The 17,285-nt window shown below is 34.7% G+C and overlaps 1 protein-coding gene across 1 annotated transcript in view; it reads left to right on the top strand.

Moving 5' to 3' along the window:
• LOC116722249 (contactin-associated protein-like 4) overlaps positions 1–17,285 on the top strand; it is a 104,652-nt gene that overhangs the window by 64,703 nt on the left and 22,664 nt on the right. The window contains exons 13-17 of the mRNA XM_032566456.1: positions 1,266–1,466; positions 2,165–2,327; positions 4,389–4,516; positions 5,871–6,041; positions 13,237–13,455. Coding sequence (XP_032422347.1) covers positions 1,266–1,466; positions 2,165–2,327; positions 4,389–4,516; positions 5,871–6,041; positions 13,237–13,455 — 882 coding nt within the window. The remainder of the gene's footprint in view (positions 1–1,265; positions 1,467–2,164; positions 2,328–4,388; positions 4,517–5,870; positions 6,042–13,236; positions 13,456–17,285) is intronic.

Here is a 17,285-nt window from a genome sequence, read left to right as displayed (position 1 = left end):
AAATGCTTTTTCTCCCCTGGTGCACGATCATCTTTATTATGATAGCGTTGATGTTTCTTGTGCTTTTTTTAAATCTCCATTATAACATCATTCAGTCATCCATCCTACCAGCCTCTTACCTGCTTACATTATGATATAAACAGTGATAGGACAGTTGTTTCATAACATGCAGCAGTTTTGGTGAAACTCAAATTGTCGCAGCTTATATGTCTGGAGGGAATTGATCACAATCATGTATATTAACCTGACTGAGGGCAAAGACTTTATGTTAGGGATAAAATCTGTGAAAATTCATGTCACTGTCTCGTCTTTAACAGGTTTTATGTTTCGATAAAACAAAAAGACGCAACATCTGGAATTATTTTACACTTAAAAAGAAGGAGAAACATACAAAAACTTTGTGATTCTGTTCCAAACAAACAAAAGAAAAGAAGAACCACCCAGCCAGCGTACATAAACAAATGGGTTTATCCATATTTTCTACGATGGGCCCACATGGAAAGAGTTTTGTGTTTTTCTGTTATATTTACATCTATAGATCAGTTCAGTTATGTTTAATTATATGTTTGTTTTGTACGACTCACAATATTAAAGTAATTCACAAGATATACAATAACCTAGAACCTAATTTAGTCCAGTACGTTGCATTTCAAAGTCGTTGCTGTAGATTAATTTCTGACAGCAGCAACTGTTTCCACTCAACTCTTATCTTCTTATTTGGTTAATTGTAACAAGCTTACATAATTAATTATTTGCTGATTCAGAAACACAACATCTTACCAAGTGTTTTGGTCATGGGAAATGAGACTAAACTAACTTACAAGTAACTTCTCAGCTTTTGTTTTAGGTTAATAATTCCTTAATATTATTTAAAATTATTTATTACAAGTGAAACAGTCTGCCAATAGAAAAGGATATTTTGTCATATTACAGATCAAATGTCTTAAAAGTAAATGGTACTTCTTCATCAACATTAAGGAATTATAAACTTAAAATAAGCTCCTATATCTTACTGAAAAGTTACTTGTGAATTAGTTTTGTGTTATTTCAGGTATACTAAGATATTTGAACTATAATCCAAACCAAAAATAAAAAGATTTTGTTTATTTGCAGTGTGGAGTGAATTGATCTGGTTAAAAGGATTAAAAAATAAGGTTGAAGCTGGATTTAAAGATGAATTTCACTGAATTATTTACACTCAATTGCTTTCTCTGTCGAAAAAATTAGAAAGTAATAATTAAACCAACACATTTTTATGTTTACAGAAAGCGACACATGGATGATTATCCAGCACAACAACACTGAGCTGACCAGACTGCGACCAGTTTCTGGTGTGGACCAACAGTTGCTCCACTTCAGCTACTCATCTGAAGAGGAGCAGCTTTTAGGCTCCATCGGCCAATCAGAGCACTGTGAACAGGAACTATCCTACCACTGCAGGAAGTCCCGCCTTCTCAACACCCCAGGTAGAGATGCTCTTGTGTTTTCTTTATTATTTCAAGGCCGAACATTTAAAAGTGGTATTATGAACCACGAATATGGATAAAACTGGTAAATGTAGCCAAAACATCTCTTTATTGTTCACTTCAAGTGGGAGACAAATGTACTTACAGAAGGAAAATAAACTAAGAATTTTCATCAGGAGTATTAAAACATTATGTTTAATTAGATTGCGGTTAGTTTGATCAAGAAGGAAGCTCTTTGTTTTGTGCAGTTAAGAAAAATATGTTATTCTGGAGGAAGTCCTTGGTCTACATTATTTCAATACACCGTTCTTTTGATTGAATCAGTATCTTAATTTTCTGTCCTGTTTGCTGTGCTACAGCTTGTTTACAGGTTTAAATTTCTGTTAGACTTGATAATAAAATCAAATTCTTAGTGGGGAATTTTAAGGCAAGTCTAGGTTATTTCAACAAGTTGATTTTCTTTAATGATGTGAATTATAATTAGTCAACAAAAGAGTCCTATATATAATTAACATCTAAACTAACAACTAGCTTCACCAGGTGTTTGATATTTGATTTTTATGTTGGTTAATTATAATTATGTGTAAAGTAACCTGACGTCCACGTGGACATTTGGAGTAAACTGGTCCTAAAAAACATTGATAAAGAGTTGATTTCTGTCAAAATTTTCATCTATCCATTGTGTGTGTGTGTTTCAGAGGGGTCTCCGTTCAGCTGGTGGCTCGGCGGCCGCGCCCCCGGCCGTGAGCAGACGTACTGGGGAGGAGCTCATCCAGGCAGCCAGCAGTGTGGCTGCGGCCTGCGGGGCGACTGCGTGGATCCACAACACTACTGCAACTGTGACGCAGACAGATTGGAGTGGTACTGACTATTGTAGACACATACAGTCGTCTCTCATGTGGTTTTCCAATCATATTTGGACATCCATCCATCCAACCATCTATCTACACTCGCTTATCCTCGCAAGGTTGCAGGGGAGTTAATGGTGCCTTTCTCCAGCAGCCATCATTCGAGAGGCGGGGAACATCCTGGACAGATTGCCAGTCCATCACAGAGCAACACAAACACACACAACAAAAAACACACACACACACTCTTATGTAAAGATAATTTATTATAGTCTATTAACTTGAGGACCCATGCAAGCAGAGGGAGAAATTTCAAACTCCAGTGAAATAATCTACAAGTGAAACTAGTTCCTTTTTTAAATTACAAAATTATCGACATAAAGCAAGCTCTGTTTTAGCAGTTTTGAAATACTTCTACAAAATAATAATTGTACATTTCCAAAAAAAAATGTCAATAAGTGTCAGTAATATTATTTTATATCTCTTTTTCTTGTCATTAGGTTTGAGACCATCTACAGGATATGCTGCAAGAACACAAAATCTTACCAAGTAGTTTCTGTCCAGTTTCTAGTGCTAGTTTATTAGTACACTTGAAGTAAGACAAACTAACTTACAAATAACTTTTCAGCAAGAAATAGGAGCTTGTTTTAAGTAAATAATTAATTAATATTAATGAAAATGTATCTGTTCTATTGGCAGATTATTTCACCTATAACAAGACATTTTTTCAATGTCATAAGGGAAATAATCTGCCATTGGAACTAGTACCTTTCTGTCTAAATTAAGGAATTATTGACCTAAAACAAGCATCTGTGTCTTGCTGAAAATTACTTATTAGTTAGTTTAGTCTTAATTTAAGTTTTCTAAGGTATTTGCATTATAAATTAGACAGAAACTACTTGGTAAGATTTTGTTTTTGTAGTGCAAAGACTTATTGATAAATATAAACTTGCAAAATGAGGTCAAAGGCCAGATCCTTATCCTTCTGAGATACTGTGGAGTGACTTGAAATGCCCTGCTGTATCAGCATCATTGATCTTTTGACCAGTAATAAACAATATGGATGCTATTCTGTTATATTCTTCATCTAACTGCTGATACAGACTAAAAACAGCAGCACTTTCTGACCCCATCTGCCTCACGGTGCAGCTTGCCACACAGAAATGATTAACGATCAGCGAAGAAAACATGTCAAAATCAGAATGAAGTTATACGAACGCTCAGCCAAAATCAACACGCAGAAAATAAACGAGCCGCTCGCCACATCTGAACCTTTCACCTCGCTCCGCTTCACACGAATGACTGGCGACGCACCATTTGCAACTTCAGTAGTTTAGCAAACACCAAATCATCTGGAATAAACTGACAAGGCAAAAACAAAAGAAACTGCTTTAACCTTTGATCATGTTGTAAGCACAGAGCGACGCCCACCTTCAAATCCTGACGTCCATTACAATGTTTTTTTCACAGAAAAGAGCTACTACTGCTGCGCCTCGATATTTTATCAGGCATAAAATATTCTGTGCATCTCTGCTTTCAGTCCTGGTCGTTGTTTTTTGTAATCCTGAATTTTTACTCTGCAAAAATGATAGCAAATATAAAGATGAAGATGGCCGTAAAAGTTTAATTTTGAAACAACACTGCAAAAATACAATAACTTACCAAGTATTTTGTCTAGTTTCCAGTGCAAATATCTTAGTACACATGAAATTAACTTAAAAGTAACTTTTCAACAAGAAATATAAGCTTGTTTTACTAATTATATGCTACGGGAAAACGCCAGTGAAATGCTATCTAAACCCACAACTAGTGTTAAAAACAACAAATCAAAAAATCCAATTAAAATGAATATTAATTATTTGGACTTCTGTTTAATCCAAGTTAAGTCAGCAGCTCCAGCAGGTTAGGAAAGCATGACGGGCTGCCAGGCTTACAATGCACTGGGGGAAACCCTGTCATATAATGTTGAGGCTGAATGTGTTGTACATCCATGTGAATCTGCAAGCTATCAATGAAGGAGCAGTTTTGGCATTTTTTTCTGCTTATTTTTCCCTCTTTTTTTTATGTTTTCCAGGACTGAGGACTCAGGCCTGGTTACCCATAAGGAAAGCCTCCCAGTCAGATCTCTGGTATTGGGTGACCTCCAGAGGCCGGGGTCAGAGGCAGCGTACAGGGTGGGACCACTCCGTTGCTATGGAGACAGTAAGTTTCTCTAAATCAGTGGTTCCTAAACATTTTCTCCTATCAGACTCACCCTGCACACAACAAAACATAAACCTCTCTAACTTATTTTTCTGAAACATGGTCTTTAGCAAGGGTCCTAAAAATCGGATTTCTATATAAGGTCATAAATCCTGGACAGCCAGTTAAATTTAAATAGTTTGTGTTAAATTTACTTGCAGCTTATAGCCAAAAGCAAAGGCATTTATGTCTATAATAATTTGTTTTTTTTAAACCGATTGAATTTTTGAATTTTCTCATTTCTTATAGTTTACATCTACAAGTGCTTAAAGGAGATTTATTATGCTTCCTTGATTGGGTTAGGATAGGACTATGATCTATACAAAACATGTTTATTATATTTGTTGCACAAAATCATTCTTAATCAGACTTCAGTCTGGTCTATCCTTCCTATTTTGAGCTTTTCTTTTCTTTTTTTTAGAATGAGCGGTTTTAGGGACTCTGTCACTTGAAATCCAGATAAGCTGCTGGCCACACTCCCCAAATCAACGTTTACACTCAGGTGCAAATAGCTGCAAAAATATGCACCATCATGCAATTGTACATCTTTGAAAAGCAGAAGTAGAGCCTTCTGTACAACCAACAAGAATGCAGTAAGTGGTTTCTGGAGGATGAGTCAACAACAAAACATTTGCCTTTTCCAGCAGCCATTATACAGCGGTAAAACCAGCTGTATAATGGTTTTACCACTCACAGTCTGGGCTTTGCTGGGGTTTCTACGTAATGGTGCAGTTTGACTCAACAACCAGGAGGTTTTGGAATTGGCTCATTTTCCAGACACCAAAAAAAAAAACTCCTTAACTTACTGCCAAAAAACAACTGGTTGTCTTTTTTTTTAGAAGCAGTTGAGACCCAAATAGAAACAAAACTCTGCAAAATGTAAAAAAACAAACAAACAAACTGGAATTTTCACTTCTTTTCTTGTTTCTTGAAGAGGTTTCACTCTCATGCAAAAAGAACTGAAGAAGCCTTTTGCATGAGAGGTGAACCTCCGTAAATATCCCAATAAATCCAGTTGCCTCCTACTTAAACACTTTATACATAACAGGAATTCATTCTCCATGCAATAAATCTTCCACAAATATGTCTAAAAATTAGACAAACAGCCAAAATGGTAATAAAAAGTTTTAAATCTACATGCTGAATAAGATTGCATGGATTTCATTTACTGTTTTGTAATTTAAGCCACATTTTCCATAAACAATTATAATTATAAAACACTTTCAGCTCTGTTCGCCGTCGTGGTTTGGTTTTTTTTGGTTTTATTCTGAAGATCTTGACAGTGAATTTATTTGTTTTTCCCACTTTTTCACAGAGAACTTCTGGAACGCTGCATTTTTTGACAAGGAGACATCATACCTTCACTTCCCCACCTTCCACGGTGAGCTGAGCGCAGACATCTCCTTCTTTTTTAAGACCACTTCTTCCTCTGGAGTATTCCTGGAAAATCTTGGCATTAAGGACTTCATCCGGATCGAACTAAGCAGTGAGTAGAAACTGGAATATAAAACTGAATATCACACGAATGCAGGAGGGAATTAGTTACATTTCTTTGTGTTTATAATGAGTCTGAACTTTGATGTTTGTACTTTTAAAATGTCAGGATATTCAGAGAAGAATAAAATGTTTTGTTTACCTGTTTAATGTTTGTCATCCAAAATGTATTCTGACAGCCCAAGCAGAAAATTGGGGATTATTAAAACAATTAAAACAAAGCTAATAATTACCTTAGCCCATGTTTTTAATTTTAGAGATGTTCCATCATGTTCCCCCCTCTGACCCTTCATTAAGTATTTTCCCTTGAGTAATATGCAACAGATCATTCACATCACAACTGTGGTAAACTTGTGTAGTTTGTGAGTGATTGCACCTGATGTCAGATGTTTTATCTAATTTAGATAAGTTTTTTGTTTTGTTTTTAGAAATTATCTGAAGCCATTATGCACAGTAATTCATCTAGATCGACTGAAAACTGGTCCAAATCAATCAATTATGTAATTAATTTTTTAAAAATCAAATTAATTACAGATTCCAGCCTTTCTAACCCAGTATGATTGTGTTATGTAATTCTAATTTGACAAATTAGTCAAGCAGAAGGAAATTAATGGATTAGTATGAATCTTTACCAGAACGAAGTCCCTTATGAGCAAATTCAGTGTGATGGACAGCCCTGGAAACAAGGTGAGCGATGGCAAAAGAAAAGAATTAGAAAAGACTTATTGCCTTTAAAGTATAATTTGCCCCCAAATCAACTTTTTATGCTGACAAACTGTCTAAATAGGTTATTTATGGTTCTATCTTTAAGTTATTGTGCAAATTTTGACATTTTCGTGTAAATTTGTCCCACGTTGTTTTGCCTAAAACCATTTTTCTCTTCGGTCAGATATTGCCTAAGCAGTTTAATTCAAGTCACCTGTTTGTTTAAGACTGTGCAGCTTTACGTCACGCGGTACATTACGTACAACCTTATTTTTCTGAGATAAACTTCTAAAACTGGATTTAAAGCTGGAAGTTTTTTCACTCATTTAAAGCCAGGCACCTTAGCAAAACAACGACCAATCAGTGAGCAATTTCTGTATGAAATGTTACCGACTACGGGCCAAACCTTGGAGTCAAAACTCTAAAGTTATACATTACAGTTTTTATAAACTTAGATGGCAGTTGTGTATCATTTAGCACCATTTTGCAATTGGTAAATCCAACACTTAGGGTTGGATTTCCAAGGATTGAGTGCAAATTTCTGGGATGGAGTCAGTTTTGGTGACTTATCCACTAAAGAAATATTATTTTATGAATGTAAATTACAGTATACTACAGATATACAGTCATATTTCATAAATTAGAGTATGAATTCAGATTAGTTTTGTCTGTAGGTCTTAAACCTAATTCTAATTAAGTGCCAAATTCTTTATTAAAATTTGTTTTTTTTAGTGGTCTGACCTAATCAAATTTTAAATGTTGTTTTTATTAGCTGTAAGCAGAAAATTATCATAATTAACAGAAATAAAGGCTTGAAAACATAAATCTGTTAATCTGTATAATATGCTTCACTTAGGGAATTGAGCTGCTGAAATGAATGAACTTTTCAGTAAGTATTTATATTTTGAATATGATTGTAAAATATGTCCGTCGGCCATTAGCTTCATGTTGTTCCATAAAAACTAAACTATGACGTCATAATTTTCAAATACTCGATTCTTATTTATATTGATAAAAATCCCAAAATGTTTTTATAACTCACATGAGCTGATAGGATTGAGCCTATGAGTTTTATATGAAGTACAATGTTTGCAAAATGTGCATTTATTTAAATTGAAAAAAGAAAGAATGAAAAATCTTAGACTCCATATTTAAAGTTTTTAAATTGCTTCTTCTTAAAAAATGTTTTACACTCTGAAAAACAGTAACTAGTCTGCTTGAAGGGGAGATGCAGGAAGATACGAAACAGATTTTAATAAATCAAACTTTTCCTTTTTGTAGCTGTAAATCTGTGGACGACTCACCCAGCTCACCTAATCTCAAAAACAGATTTTTTTGTGTTTCTTATAATTAAATTGTCACATTGCATCACAGCACACTTGTACTTATTTAAAATGATGAGTGAGAGGTAGTGCATCTATCTGTTTGCTTTCTGTCCTTTTGCTGCTGATATACAGAAATGTCCTCACTGAGGAACAAATAAATAAAGAATTATCATATTTTCTGTCAATACTACACGGGATGGTGATTAATCATGATGGGAACACACCATTATTTCAATGATAATGGAAGCTTAATATCCAGAAAAAGAGACAAAAATCCATAAATAATTAGATGAACTGAAACAAATCAAAAACCAGTTGCTGGACCAGAACAATAAAGCAACAACAGGAATTAAGAATAAATGACTGGACCAGAGAAATAAATACTTCAGAAAGGTGATACTGTGGACCTGACCTTGGCTCTATATGTCATGCTTCAGGTTTAGACGGGACGTCAGGATAAATGTTTAATAATTAAACACAAAACATACAGAGATGGAAAAAGTTGAACAGGATGTAGATTAACATGATAAACTAGCAAAGAAGAATGAAAACCAGTGAGCTTCTTTACTGAGGGGAGAGTGGAGAATAGCTGCATTTCCACACAAAATCCCGAAAAATATCCAACATCTGTTTTTGTTCAAATAGCAACAGATTTTTCTCCTTATATAGGAATGAACTAATATGAAGACATAAACATGTTAATACATCCCTTATGTAAGCTGTAGCCTGTAGCGTTGACTCTCTTCAAGAGGTTCAAGGATTCCTCACCTTTTTTGCTCACTTTTAGAGTCTGGCTCTGGCATAGAAATATTCTCCTGAGGCTTTGAGATCTAATGAGATCTAATGAGCTCTCAGACACTACAATGTGTGGCCCCTCTTGCCCAACGACCGCTGGAGATAAGCAGCAGCCTCCCACGACCCTGCAAGGATGAGTGGGCCTGACAATGGATGGCTGGATCAGACGATGCTATGAAGCTGTTTATCAACTCAGTAAATCAATCCAGGATTGCTGACTCACAGAGAGAAAAGCAAAGCTCGTCAAAAAAGGGAAATAAAAAAAAAGCAAATGAATGTGCAAATCAATCCTCTTAACACCAAAGACAAATTATTTAATCAATCGAACATTTTGTCATTATTAATGTTGCCATCTGTGTTGCATCATTTTGGGTCTACAAAGATAAAAATGATCCAGTCTAAAAACCGGAGAGCTCATAAAATATCCAGATTGAAATATGTTCTGGTCAATTTGTGACGTTAAACAGCGTTTTCTTCGGTCTGAGAATAAAAGGTAAATGTACAGATAGCATGTAACAGTATGAAGTAGTTTCAGTTTTAGTTATACAGGGATCAATATTGCTAAGATTTCTCTCAAAGGTTTTCTGAAGACATAAGATGTAACGATGTGACTCAGTGAGACGGAAAAAAGTCGTAGTTTAGTTAAGAGTAGAGACTGACAACAGCTGGGAGAGAAACCAGAGGGCTGAATATAACTCATGAAGTTCTTATAGAAGACGCCAACCACTCTTAAATCATTTGTTTGGGAGCATTTTGTGTTTCCAGCAGGAACAATAACTTTAGATTTATTTATTTGTTTTTATAAAGGGGACAATACATATTAATCAACATGAATACATTGTGTAAATATGCCAGAGCCAAATTTAATCTGTAATCACCTGGCAGGTTGATGGAGGAGACTAAAAAGACTTTAATTAAAATGCAAAACAAAATACATGACCTTTGATTTATGACAGACTTCAATGTATAGCTAAAAGTAGTGCAATTTACAGAAAACCTTTCTAATTAAAACCGTAAAAAGAATAAAATAAGAATTATTCAAAACACAAGTACAAGTTTGATTATCTAGTAACTGTAATCGTTTAAATTATTTTAGCAGTGGTGGAACCGAACCATGAAGAAATGTATTTATAAGTTTGACATCTGAATGAATAATCATGTTTTACTCAACTGAAAAAGTCAAGCTCATGTAATATTTCACAAATTAGATATTATTTTAATCCAAAGTCTATGACAGACGAGACATGAACATTAGCATTGCAAATTGTTCAGATGTTGAAGGGGGCAGAAAGCATCGCTATGACGACCGATGGCTGCAGGTATGCTATCATTAGCAGCTGCGAAATGATAAATGTTGTATTGCAGACCATGCTTAATAGAAACAATGCATAAAGGTATGAAGAGATACAAGGAATTTGGAAAAAAAAAAGATTTCAGTTTGAGTTTGTGGCAAAAATAAGTAAAAAATGCAGAGTAAATAACTTTTGGCAGCCAAAATTTGATCTTTGAAGTTTTTTTTAAGTAATTTTAAAATCTCGTTTTTGTGAGTTTTTGGCATTGTCAAACCCTGAATAGCTAATGAGCTACATAAATACCAACCTTCTAAGAGTTGCACTACTAATAGTGACAATAATTAGTGTTTTTAATTACTAATTATTCCACTGATACACCAAAGACAAAAGGAAAAACTGCAAAGGAGATAGTAACCAATTTAAATGTAGCTTTAGACGTGTTAATATCAGATAAAAGGAAATGTTAAATTGCTAGAAAATTAGACAGAGATGGATTACACAGAGATGACAGAGTGGGAAAGTAGCAAGCAGGAAATAAAAAGTATATCCAACTGCAAATGTTAGCATATAAGGAGATGTACAGCGTTACCTGGCACGGCCTGTTTTATGTGTTTTAGTGCATCATGACTCAGATTTATGGTAAAGGTGTGTCACTACTACAGACTTGTGTGGTGGATTATTTTTTTTCAGTTATGGATTGACTGGTTTTTTGTTTTTTTTTTGGCTGCCTGGGTTAGATTTTGCAGTTGTTTTTGTTCCACTTTGGAGGAAGTCGTTGACTTTAAAGGACAAACAGAAGAAGAAGAAAAATCCAGCAGAGGGAAACCAACCCCCTAACATCCCTCTCAGGGGAAATCATTGTCTGTCTGGCTGTTCCACCTCTGTATACCAACCCCTCCCTCTCCATCACCAGCAGATTGCTCCGTAACATTGTAGCTGGGGCCAGGGAACAAATTTCTAAATGAAGTTACTGCTGGATGCCGGGGTATTTTTTTCATCTTGTTCTGCGCTCCCAAAGCAATACATCCCCAACTTCCAGCAGCAAAACATGAGGGATGGCGCTGCGCTTCCTCTGCACTCTCTTAAATCTTCTCCCTTTTGATAGGGGAAACAAATAGAGTGCAGCAGACACCCTGGAGGAAGTAAATAAAGACTTGTAGCCGAGCGGAGCTGTCCGTGGTGCTGAGACTGGGCAGGATGGCTGGGGAGCTGGCCGTGGTGCTGAAATCTGACTGCAGAGGAAAACTCAGCAACACAGATTAGATTCAGCGCCTGCTTTAAATCTAATGGATGAAACATTACATTTTTCACATTACAAACGTTTAAATTATACTTTAAGTATTCAAGAAAAATAAGATTGAGATTTGGACACCATATTCTCTTTCTTCTGCACTTTTTAAAATCATTATTGCCAGTCCTCTTTCCTATTCTCACTTTTATTTAACTAAGTTTCTTCTTCTTATTGTAATGGACATAAAACAGGCTAAATTAGTCTTGAATACGTCACAGTTTCTCATAGTAAACGTACATCTAAACTACACAGTAAAAATTTTTTTACAGTAATAATTTGGTTTAATTAGCCTGCCATAAAGAATAAATGTAGGCGTTCATTTTTTCAGTCATATTTTCACCATGTTTTTCCTGTATTCATGAATGTCAGAGTTCCAAACTAAATATTTATTTTACAAACTAAAGATTTAACTTGAAAATTTAATATTTGGTTAGGAAGCTAAACATTTACTTTGAAAAATCAACATTTACTTCCCAAATAAATACATAATTTGGAGCTCAATATTTAGTTTTACAACTCACTATTTAGTTTTCAAACTATTTAGCACAGACTCAAACATTTAGTTTGAAACTAAATATTTAGCTTCCAAACTAAATATTTATTTTTTAAATAAATATTTATTTACAGTATATTGAAGTAGTTTCAGTTTTAGTTTAAACTACTTCAAATTATATATTTGCATTTAACAAATATGTAGTTTGCAAAAACTAAATATTTACAAACCATAAAATAAATATTGCATCCTCTAATATCTAATAAATATCTAGTTTGAAAGCTAGACATTATGTTCTAAACTAAATATTTGACTTATCAATAAAATATTTAATTTGGAACTCTGATATTAATAAATATAGGAATAATAAGATGACAATATGACTTTGAGAAATGAACACTCAGACTAATAAACCTGTTTTACTACTTTACAAATGGATGCCATACCAAAGATGCTGTTGACATGAAATGTTCACCAGGTGTTGGTAACAACCCAATTAATCGACACATGTAAAGAAACCAAAACAAAAAAGTTCAGAAATTAAGTACTGAATATTAATGTGAAATGCCACAGGGAAAAAGTTTCAAATATGGTTTTGTTTTCACTACCTGCTAATTTTTCTTCCTTTGTCAGCTGAGAAATTTATCCCAACAGATCTGCTAAACTTGGCAGTATATGGCAAATATTGCGGCAGGCTGTAAAAAAATGAGACGCGTTTGTTATTTATTTTTTATGTAATCAGCTCATGGCCCCAAATTGGTCTTCTTTTGTTTGCTATCCTTTGAGGACTGTTCCCACTCTGCTTAGTTAGAAGCCATGTTGGCTTCATTGTTGCTTTGTTGTGATAGAGTAATTAAATTTCATTCCAGAGAGGCCGACGCTTCCCCTGTCTGCTTGTTCGTCTCTCTACACTGGATGTTGCAGCTCCTGTCTCAATTCCCCATTCGTTTCATTGGCTCATTTCAGGCCTGCACAGGGAACCATATGGAAACATGAGTGAGGCTTAATTACAGCTGTATTTGGAAAGAACCATCTGTCTCCTTTAACAGAATCATAGAGATTTAACCCAGAAGTCCAATTCTCATTGACTGAGATTGATGTTTGCTGTTTGAATAAACAAAATGCTGATTGTTGTTTAAAGTTTGACACGAAGCTGACATGTCAAATGTTTGACTTCTCATCAGATTGCTTTGTGTTATGTTCAACTTCTTCAAGCAGTAAGATGTTCTGTAGAACCAAATAACAGATTCTGTCTGATATTTCTGTCCGTTTTTTTCTTTCTCAAGCGTCTGCTCGGGTGGTTTTCTCCTTCGATGTTGGTAACGGCCCACTGGAAGTTAAAGTCGAGTCGACGGTCCCGTTGAATGACAACCGATGGCATCGAGTCCGAGCCGAGCGGAACATCAAGGAGGCGTCGCTTCGACTGGACGACCTGCCTGTGGCGACGCAGGAGGCGCCGGCTGACGGACACGTCCACCTGCAGCTCAACAGCCAGCTGTTCATTGGTGAGGAGCGTTGCTTCTATTAATTTACAGACAAATGTCTTTTAGGTTTGTCCTCTCAGGCTTCCTGCACACTGAAATGTTTTCCTATTCAGTTTGAAATTATCTTTAATTTAGCCTATATTCTTTAATGTAATCATAGAACAGGGTTGTTCAAAGTGCAGCCCTGGGGCCATTCCTGGCCCGCTGAAGGATTTTGTTTGACCCCTGACCTCAATGCAACCATATGTGGTTGATGCAAATTGACACTTTTGTATTAACCACCATCTTCTTATACTGAAAGACTTTTAACAGACAAATAAAAAAAATGAGGTACACTTTACAGGAGTACAGAAATATAAATCACCCATTTAATAACTTTTTTTCTTTCATCTTGGGTTTGGAGTAACCAGAACAACAAACATCGACCTACTTTTACTCAAACGTAACGCATTCAGCCCAAAAGTCAGGAACTGTGGGTCTGTCTTATGATAATGCAAAACCATTTTTTATGTTTTGTATCTGCAATGATTTAAAGTATTACATTATTAGTGAGTACATGATAAAATTCAAAGAAAAATAAAGACAAAAACCCAAAAGATTTATCATCATGATAGGCTTACATTCTTCCCTGTTTTTGTATTCTGTGATATTTCTTTTAAAATGGTCTTCTTTTAAACATTTTGTGTGTTTGTGTACTTTTGTTAGAGGACAAAGATTACCGTAAAAAACAGATGTTAGACTTTACTAGTTGAAGAAACGGTAGATAAGTCATTTTTAAAGTTTGTTTTAAAATATGAATCTGCATAAAGATTTAAATCATATGCTCCATCAGAAAAGGATTATAATTTTTATTGCTCTTTTACTAGTTTGGTCCTCATATTTTTGGTCAAAAACTGAGGAAAACAATTTACCACTTTGTCATGCAGCTGCAACGTCACTCATTATTGTTGATTTTTATTTACCAAAGCCTACAGGTTTAATAGCTTATAAACTTATTTTTAAAGGCTTCTCAAAGCGAGACATTATGATGAAAAATCAGAATTTCCTGTATTTCTATTGAGCAAATATAATCTAGCCAACAATATCAAGCCGACAAGAGAAGTTTCTGAAAGGATTACAAATGTTTCTTGGGGAGTTGAATGATTTTGTTTGAATGTGCTGTTTAAGCCTGTTAATACTTTAGAGCTTTTCTGTGGTTTGGCTTGCAGCAGAAACTGTTCGCAGTGAATAGGAAAGTGCTGAGGTGAAGCTTTCTGATTTCTAAATGACATCCAGATTCATTAGCTGTGCAAGCATATCAGCAGTAAAACCTACCGCCTGGAAACCGCATCAGGATGAAAACAAATCGGGGCCTGCGTGTTGTTTACAGTATTTTTATGGTTATGTAAATTCCTTACAAAGACGCTGAGATGCTGCATGGTTTACGAGGACTGCAGGTTATCTCAGTTCATTTCACATTCTGCATGAGCTCTCCAATCCTGCTGATAGATTTGGAGCGAAAAGTAATGAAAATCCATCATTCGTTATCAGTTTTAATCAATCAGTAAATATTTTGGGCATCACTTCTTCTCAGTGAATCCAAACTTGAAGCAAAAGGACCAAACAGTGGAATTGGACAAGGGAGCAGCAGTGAAATTGTGGAGGAATATTAACGTATTTATAGGACATTCAGCAGGTTGCCGTCAGCAACCTAAGAAACAACAATTTAACGACTTCATCAGATCTGCTTTGAAAGAAAATGTGCCTGGATTTCAAGTTGAGTGAGATGTTTTTTGGGGGTTTTATTGCAGCATTTAGAGCTCAGTGTTTACGTATTTATAACCCATATTAATGCTTAACCAGGCGTCCATTGTATGCATTCGCATTCATGAGCCATAATTCTACCTTTAACAGGATTAGAGCAGCTTGTGTTTCTGTAAAACATTTTAACTGACACATTTTAGGCCTGTATGGTGAAATGTTAACTTCTGTTTTCAACCTCTAGTATTTGTAAACCTTAGTAATAAATATTTAGTGCTGCACGCTTTCCTCAGACTAGACATAAAAGAGCTAAATCTGGATCTGCAACATTACTCTGACTTTGATTTGAATCTTGAACTTTGTGTCAATTAAAACACTATAATTTTTGGTTTAAAATATCAAAAATACAGGTTTAAAATTTGACAGGTTTGCTATTATTGCACACTACTAGATGCTATTATAGATAAGCTATATGAATGTCAGCTTTCATATTTATATATTTTTTTACTTTACTTTTCTTTTGTAACAAATGAAAAACAAAAATGTACATAAATGAGTTTTTATGTGATATGTTGCATTATTGGATTTTGTATTTCTGTTCTCCTGTAAAGCGTACAAAGTACTTAGAAAAGGTTTAAACAACAAAAGTAATATTTTTATTAGTAGTAGTAAATGATCCTTAATGGTAAATGTCTAATCTAATCTTTAAATGTCATTTTATCTCGTCTTTGTTTTAGCAGGAAGAAAACATCCAAATATTTTCTTTTATTCACACATTTAAACATACTTTTAGTCAAACTTGTGCTGATTAAAACTTATGCTCTCATGTGATCATTTGTTAAATGTGTTGTTTCTACTTATATTATGCAGCTGTGATTATGTCTGGCTGCATGTATGAGGTAAAAATGTATTTTCTGCTTTTCTCTTCAGCCACAGGTAATGCCTGTTTTTTTTCCAAGCACCTGGCTGATTTTGGCTAAAATTAGTTTTAACTTTACTAAGCTGCTTCTTTTTCTGACTGAAACTGTAATGTTTATGTTTTGGAGCTGCCAAGTCTCAGTCCAGACCTCAATAACTCTGAGCTCATCTAAAAAATTTAATAATTAAACTTCTTGTGCAAACAATCAAACAAGCTTTCCAGAAAATACAAGTATAAGAAGTTTCTTTGCTGTAGTGCTGATAAAGACTTTTCTATTAAATAATTTTCAAATAAAAACTCCTCGTTTGATGATAATCACCATAAATCTAGATTCATGTGGGGTATGAATAGTTTAGGTCTTAACCTTTTGCTACTTGATTATTTTTGTCATTATCTAAAGTTGACAACTTTCCAAACCTTTTAAACAACTTTTACATTTAAAACTAAAAGCAGGTTTTATGAAACATTCTTTCTAAAACTGCTTAATGTTTTTATTTAACAAAACAAGTTACTTTGTTTTACCATGTAGATTTGTCTCATCAATCTGTTCGCTGTATGCTGTTCTAGATATTGTGTTGCTTTAGTGACTCATGTTTTGCTCAGAGCAAAACATGAGGTTTTTTTTCCCTCCATTGATTTTCACTCAGTTCATTCCTCAGTTTTATACTTTCTAAATCTGCAGGTGGAGGTTGTTTGCTTTTGAAGGGTAACTCTGTTGATACTTTGGCCTTCATTTTGTTTGCCGTTTTGTTTTTCTTTACAGTTTCACTCCAGTTTCGCTCTCCAGAGCAGGGTGCACTTTCCCATCATAAACTCAGTAACTGAGCTTCTCTTCTTGGATCATAAATTGTTCACCTGTGAAATTCTCACACATCCTTCTTTCGTCAGAGTTAGACTGATCTGCATGTTACTGTGATTTTTATACCTGTTTGTATTAATGTCTATTTGTCATAACTTCCCCCTTTCCAGATAAATTTAACCTTTTTATTGGCCTTATTTCAGATAAGCAAATAAAGAAGTATATGAATCATGCTTTTAAAACATTGGATGCTTAAATATTTACTTTAAACACTTAAATATTTACAATTGTAACCAGCAAGAAGCTGGTATGTAAATACATTTTTGTGAATTAAATGTTTAAATGTTTGTTTTCATGGAAGCTATCTTACTAGCTCATCTGTAGCAGTTTAAC

Source organism: Xiphophorus hellerii, chromosome 6 (assembly GCF_003331165.1).
Source record: "Xiphophorus hellerii strain 12219 chromosome 6, Xiphophorus_hellerii-4.1, whole genome shotgun sequence".
NCBI lineage: Eukaryota > Metazoa > Chordata > Actinopteri > Cyprinodontiformes > Poeciliidae > Xiphophorus > Xiphophorus hellerii.
This window is presented reverse-complemented; position numbering and strand designations above follow the sequence as displayed.